The sequence below is a fragment of the Ctenocephalides felis genome, unplaced genomic scaffold, assembly GCF_003426905.1.
Source record: "Ctenocephalides felis isolate EL2017-DRISC unplaced genomic scaffold, ASM342690v1 CF-g0.4_SCAFFOLD_03573, whole genome shotgun sequence".
Lineage (NCBI taxonomy): Eukaryota > Metazoa > Arthropoda > Insecta > Siphonaptera > Pulicidae > Ctenocephalides > Ctenocephalides felis.
The window spans coordinates 8,805,831-8,813,405 of NW_020539727.1; the positions used below are offsets into that span (position 1 = coordinate 8,805,831).

The following is a 7,575-nucleotide window of genomic DNA, read 5'->3' on the forward strand; positions in this document are numbered from 1 at the left end:
ATGGATCAACATGACGAAAGAAAATCTGTGATACCAGATTTCCCAACAAAAACTGAAGACACAGTACCCATGTCCATCAAAATAGAAACAACTACTGATTTTATTCCTGATGGCAATCCCTCAGCAGGAGCATCTAATCTTAGATCCTCGTTGGGTATATCATACACACCATACACTCCTAATTCCATGTTTACAAGATTTGCCATGACCTGTGACAAATTTGGTATCAAAGATGATGTGGCTGCAGCAATGGCAACAGCAATTATGAAAGACTTTGGCGTCAAAGCTAGGGGAGGCCGTCCTGCCATTGTGACTAAATCAAAGGTTCACCAATGGAAATTAAAATGTAGACAAGCTGTTATAAGTAAAAGATTTGATGCTTCCACTTTACTAGCATTTTCATTCCATATCAAAAAAACTGATTCCATAACCCACTTAGCTGTAGTAAAGGAACCAAATTCGCAATTATTAGGTTACATAAAATTAGCGAATGAAGATGCAGAAAATAAAGTCAACAAAATAAACGGTTTTTTGACCCAAAAAAAATTTTTACTGGATTCTTTGATTGGCATCTGTTGTGATGGAGAACCTACAAACACCGATGCAAGCAATGGAATTTTGCGTCGGTTCGAAATTCAATTAAAGAGACCACTACATTGGTTCGTGTGCCTTCTCCATCTTAACGACCTTTCTTTTTGGCATCTGTTTGACTATTTAAAAACATCAACCAGAAAAAGACCTGGACAGCTGAGCAAACAAATTGAAACTTGTGAAAATATAGCGGTATGTAATTGTTGTCACTGTTACAAGGTGGTACCCTGGCATACAAGTTTAATTTTTTCCTTCGCAATTTTATGCATAAGTTCAAAAAAAAATAATGTATATGCAATTTTGGACTTATTGCAGTTATTTATTAATCTGAATTATATAATTTCATCTGCCAAACACATACTGTTGACTGTATCTTATATTATTTTAATTCCTGGTACACCTCAGCTGCTTTTCGGCAATAATGATGTAGACATTACATTTTTCTTGTATATTATATTCTAATATTATCTAGACTTGTAATTTCAGCTAAATTCAAATTTCATGTGAATTGGCATTTCTAGCAAATGTTTTCAATGTCCAACAATGATAAGTGTTTTTTTGTAATTTTTGCCATTTATTTCTACAATATTACTATGGTTTTATTGTTCATTTAATCTTACACATTTTTTTTGACTAACTCTGAAAAGAATTATCAAAATCAGAATAAACGTTTAGGAGAAATATCAAATCATACACTGAGCTGAGAGATCGTACAGCTTGAAGGGTTTTTTTTTTTTGTACAGCGAAGGAAACACATTTATACATCCCAGACTAGGTCTGTTGTCTGGGTGTGTCGTACTCAATACCACCTGGGTATAATACTGACTAAAACCTTCGCTTTGCCCTCGCCTCTGGATTTGGAAAAAAACTTATTTTTTTTTTTGCAAAAAAATTTTTTTTATATATCTAAAATAATTCAGATTTTAATTTTAATTCTGGCTAAAGTTCTAAAGCTCACTTATAAACTTTAAATAAATAATTTTAACTTTGCAATTCAGTTAATTAGGTAATAATTCAGGTAATAATTCTCATAAATATTAGACAATGTTACAATATTTATAATAATCTATTTGAAAACATTTAATATTCCTCGAATATTTCGTTACGCTGCGGGAAGTTCCAGCAATTTGCCTTAAGGCACGATTCCATACACCACTAGTTTTCAATTTGCCATTAACATTTTTTGAGAAAACTCTTACTGGCTTGTAAATCAAATTTTGAACTCGTAAGTCGGAGTACCACTGAAATACTAAATAATACAATTAGTCACCTACTTTTTTTATATTTTAGCCTGTAACAAATTTTGTACCGATCCCTCTCGAAAATGTAGCTGATTTGAGCGTTGATGAATCCTCAACCGACTCAAATTATTTGCTAAAAATTGCCAAGGCAGTGTCTTCTGGTGAGGTTTCTAAGGATTTGGCTGAAGTTAAACCTGGGCCTATCGCACATCCTCGCATGATCACAACAGTCAGCCGATTGTTACGGTTATATGTGACAACTGATGAACCATCAAATACTTTAAAAACATTGGTACAATATATCATGAAGGTGTTTGTTCCAATGTACTTCAATGTCAAGTGTTATAATTCGGTGGTGTATGGTAGTGTACTATTGTACAAATTCATATGCTGGACTCAATATTTGGATTTAAATTTGAAGCAAATTGTACATAATGTTATCACACAAAATGCGTACTACGCTCACCCTGAAAACATTTTATTAACAATGCTGTTTGACGATAGGAAAGAGACCCGCGATTTAGCTATACAAAAGATTTTATACTACCGTAAATATGTGGAAGAACCTTTGGAATTGAGAGCTTATAAAATACCAAGTATAAACTTCAACTGCACGGACTATACGGATATGATTGACTTGAATGATAGTTCAAACTTATTCGAACCACCGTTTACTGTAAACATACCTTATGAACACCTGGAACAGTACCTGGAAAAACCTGAACCACCATTAGTTAATCCAATGATTCCACTGCACATACTAGAAACAGAAAGACATGTTGAATTCCTGGCTTGTGGATCAAAAAAAGTATTAGATGATAATGGACAATTAGAAAGTTGTGAGAAACTTCCTAAGCTTGAGTGAAATAAAGATTTAGGGACCGATTCTGCCTTCAACTGACCAATGTTATGACAAGGCCATGTTACATGTATTATGCTACTGAATCATACTGAATACTTTCAAAATGTCATGTATTTGCTGTGCATTCAGGTATTTTACACATAAACTGCAACATCACTCGTATGTTATGAAGCTGGGTAAGAAAGACTTTGTAATCTTAGATCGTTTTTTTTATATTTGTGCAGTTTCTAGGTTAAGTTTTTCATCTGACAACCTTAGTAAAACGCCTGACTGCATAGCAACCACGTGGCTTTTGTCAATATTTAGTACGGAAAGCTCTTCATAACATGGCCTTGCCATAACATTTTTCTTTTATGCGGCACAATCGGTTCCTTAGTATTGAAGCAACTTACACATGATATTGCTGCTTGAAGTTCACTTTCATATGCCCCAATGGCTGAAAAATTGAACTACCTGATATACAACACAAATAATCAATTTGATTGATTTATTGATGATCCAATTTTGAGGAACTATCTGAAACATAAAACATAGTTTTATACCTCATTAATATTTTATGTTTGAAAAACTTTAATTAGTGTCAGAATTTATTTTTATTTACAATTATATATCTATAAATATAATGTTAAAAATACATAACTTTTATATTTTTACACATGGCATTATAATTCAATTTTATACAATCGAAAAATATTTAAACAATGCATAATATCTTTGTGCTTTTTAAAGCTAATTTCAGGAAACCTATTATTAGACGAAAGAGGCAATTCTGCTGTAACAGAGCTCATGAAATAGCGTTGTCATGGCAATGGTAGTGAAAATTCATAATCTTATGATAACTGCATCATCGAAAATTCTGTTATCATAACATTCTCCCTTACTTGTTTATATGTAAAATACGCCTGATCGCACAGCAAATAGAAAGACTTTTTCATAATTTTCAATACCAAGAACAAGCATAACAGTGCATTGCCATGACAATGCTATTTATGAGCTCTGTTACGGCAGAATTGCCCCAGAAATAATTTATTCTTAAATTAGAAAAAAATAAAAATACTTAGTATGTGCAAGTTTTGAGTCAGTACTCAAAAATCCTAAATTTTATAATATAAATTTCATTATTTTTTTAATAACCAGTTAACTGTGATTGACTAACATACTCGTCTTAAAGAATTTCATTAAATTTATTAGAGTAGTTACAGTAATGAACCGAAAATCAAAAATGAAAATGTTTGCGTATCTTCACGTTTCGTGAATATGTGTGTGTGTGTGTGTGTGTGTATATGTTTGGATACAATTAATCGTCCACGATTTCGGGCGCAAGAAACAACCCATTAACATCAACCCATAACGATCCAGCCGTTAAGGAGATACGAAGCAAAGAGTGCAGAAATTAGAAATCGAGTTGTTGAGAGATCGGAGCATCGTATTTGAATGATCCAAAAAAACATTCGATTCCTAATGACGGGGAGAAGTGGTGATTAATTTTTGGCAAGGGCAGGTTCAGCGGTTTCGGAGATACCGAACTAAATGTACAAAAAATGACAGTTTTTGAGAGAACTAAGCGTCCGATTTGAATGATTCAAAGAACTTTCTGCTTGCGTTGACGAAACAATTGCTTTAGATTTTTTTTTAATCTCCGAAAAAAATTGTTTGATTATGGAAGATATTTGGATTTTTTTTGCTAAAGTTATATATCTCACTTATATAATTAACATAAATAATTTTAATTTTGCAATAATTTGAAAACATTTAATATGCCTCGAATATTTCATTATAGAACGGGAAGTGCCAGCAATTAGCCTTAAGGCACGATACCATACACCACTAGTTCAATTTTGTGATCGACAAATATACGGATCATGAACTCGATTTGGACGACACAGTTAACTGGTCAAATTGCAATAATAAAATTATATTAAAAAAAACTTATATATAAATGCATTGCTAGTACAACCTTAAAATTTATTGATATATTTTTTTGAAAAATCAACTTAGTTTTAAAAATTAGATTATATTAAGGGGCGTCCATCAATCACGTGAGGTTGACAAAAAATCACGAAATATTACATGGGGCAGGGAGGGGTATAGTAAGATATCACGCGTATTAATTTTTTTACCTGAATTTAAAAAAAAAATCAAACATAAAAAAAACTCTACAATTTTTGTTAGGGGGGGGGGGGTGTTTATTTTGGGAGGGGGAGTGTTTATTTTGAATATCACCACAAATCACCAAGGAAAGGGGCATTCCAACAATCCTTAAAAAATTGATTACGTGATTAATGGATGCCCCTTTAAGCTGGTAAATCATATAGAAAAATTAACTAAGTTTTAAAAATTAGATTATATTAGTGGGCGTCTATTAATCACGTGAGGTTTTTAGGGTAAGAGGTGGGGAATTGACAAAAAATCACAAAATATCACGTGGTGGGGTAGGGAGGGTTATAGTAAGATATCACGAGTATTAATTTTTTACCCAAAAAAACGAGCATTTTCAAAAAAGAAATAAAGAATTCACAAAACATATACGTGATGTTTGGAGGGGAAGGGGGGTTAATTTTGAATATTACCACGAATCACCAAGGAGCACAGGGTATCCAAAAATCTTTGAAAAAATTGATCACGTGATCAATGGACCCTCCCCCTTAAACTGGCAAATCATCATATTGTCACTTTATGGTTTTAGGGAAAGAAGGGGGAGGGAAATAGTAAAAAAAAATCCAACATTTTTATAAAAAAATTAAAAAACAAGCGTTATGTTTGGTAGGGGAGGTGGTGTTAATTTTGAATATCACCAAGGGAGAAGGGGATCCAAAAATCCTTGAAAAATTGATCACGTGATTAATGGACGCTTCCAAGCTGGCAAATCATGATATAGAGTGTATAATATTTTTAATATTTTTAGTTTTATTAATTATTTATGATAAAGTAAATAATACTTTAATCAATCGAAACAAGTATAAATATATAAAAATATCTCTTAATAAAATTTATATAACAAACTTAAAATTACGTATTAGTATCTTTCAAAACATCTTTCAATATCGAACTTGCACTTCTGGGCGGTGCAAAAGTCGGCAACATGTTCTCATGTGTTGCCTGACTCAGTAAAGCATTTCCTGCTGCAGTTGTTTGTCCACTGCTGCTAGGCACAGGACTTACATTGGTAACACTATCTCTAGAACTACCTTCCTGTTTCGTCACACTCTGCTTCCGCTCCTGCTGCATCTGCAGCAGACTTGGTCCTCCCGAAGTCGGCCTGGGTAAAGACTCTTTCTCCAAGAACTCGACAAAGGCTTTAGCGAGGCCTTCTTCTCCCAATCGCAGAACAGATCCTCCAAACCAGGATGATTTTTGGTTGCTCAAAAGTCCTATGCGGTCGCATTCCGACTGGTTGAAGTCGAGGACTGCTGATATTATTTTTAGGATTTGTGCCTTGTCGTTCTGTTGACCAGCTGTGATATAACCGAGCATTAGGTTTTTTACAAGGCTCTTCTCGATTTTGTCGGCCTGGTTGTTTTTTGATGACTCCACTTTGGCGGTCAGAGCAGCGTATTTGTCTTGGCTCTCTTTCACTGGAAATAAATTATTATTGTAAGGGAAATAGTTTTTCATATGCATCACGTTGCGAAGTATTAATTCAATGTAGAACATATTAGTGCAGAATTTTTATTTTCACACATAATTATCATAAGCATTGATTTTTCTAACGAGATGAAACAACAGAATCATCTCTCCTGGCCAACTTTTTTGGCCTTAAAGAGTAATGTGTTCCTTTAAACTTTTGAAATAATTTTAAGAGTTTTATTTTTATCAAATATTCAAAGATATCTATCCACAGATTTTTAAACAAAGTTTTGGCCCTTTTATTAACTTCTCGTAGGGTAGTTATTATGCTCTGTTATTAAGTCTCGTAGGGCCAAAAATTGAAAATGAATTTTTTTTTGCATTTATCGACGTTTTGAAGGTTTCTGAATATTTTGGCATACCTCAGAAAAAATGGATGTGTGTGTGTGTTTTGTATATCCGCATTTTTTCGTCCACGTTTTCGGGCGCGCGGATCAACCGATTTGAATGGTTCAAAAAACATTCGATTCCTATTGGTAGGGAGATGTGCTGATTAGTTTTTGGCAAAGGCAGGTCCAGACGTTACGAAGATACAGAGCAAAAAGTGCAGAAAATAGAAGTCGAGTTTTTAAGAGGACGAAGTATCGGATTTGAATGATCTAAAAAACGTTCAGTTTGTAATGATTGGAAGAAGAGGTGATTAGTTTTTGGCAAAGACAGGTCCCGCCATTTCGAAGACACAGAGCTAAATGTGCAAAAAATGACAGTTTTTGAGTGAATTACGCGTCCAATTTGAATGATCTAAAAAACTTTCTGCTTGTATTGACAAAACAATGGCTTTTGAAGATAAAAAATTATTACATCTTTTTTCATTTTCCATAAAATATTTATGTAATTTCGGATTAAAAATTCAAAAAATTACCCAGGCTAAGCACAGCCTAAGCGCCACTCTGGTACAAATGTTTACCCAAGTTCGTTTAGACTGTTTATGTACTGGAGCACTTTTCCAATTCTGTGAAAACTATTGAAAAATGTGAAAATGCCGCCAAGCTAAGCACAGTATAAGTGAAAATGTCGCACAGAATTATTTGCAAATGCGTTTTGACTGTGAATATACGGGAGCACTTTTTTGATTTTGTGTAAATTAGGCAACTATTTTTTTGAAATTGAATTCGAAATGAAATGACGATTGTTAATGTTTTGGAGATAAACTGATTTATGATTTACATTTGATTTGCTCAGATATAACAAGATAGCAAAAATAATGAAATTTGCAGTATTTGTAATAATATATTTGAAAACGTTTAAAATTTC

General features: G+C 33.3%; 1 protein-coding gene across 1 annotated transcript; it reads left to right on the forward strand.

Annotated features, from left to right (window-relative positions):
• LOC113389466 lies at positions 1 to 3,153 on the forward strand. The gene is made up of 2 exons (XM_026626497.1): positions 1 to 783; positions 1,882 to 3,153. Exons 1-2 carry the CDS (start codon positions 1 to 3, stop codon positions 2,695 to 2,697), a joined length of 1,599 nt encoding a protein of 532 aa, XP_026482282.1. The 3' UTR covers positions 2,698 to 3,153.
• Positions 3,154 to 7,575: the final 4,422 nt, after the last annotated feature.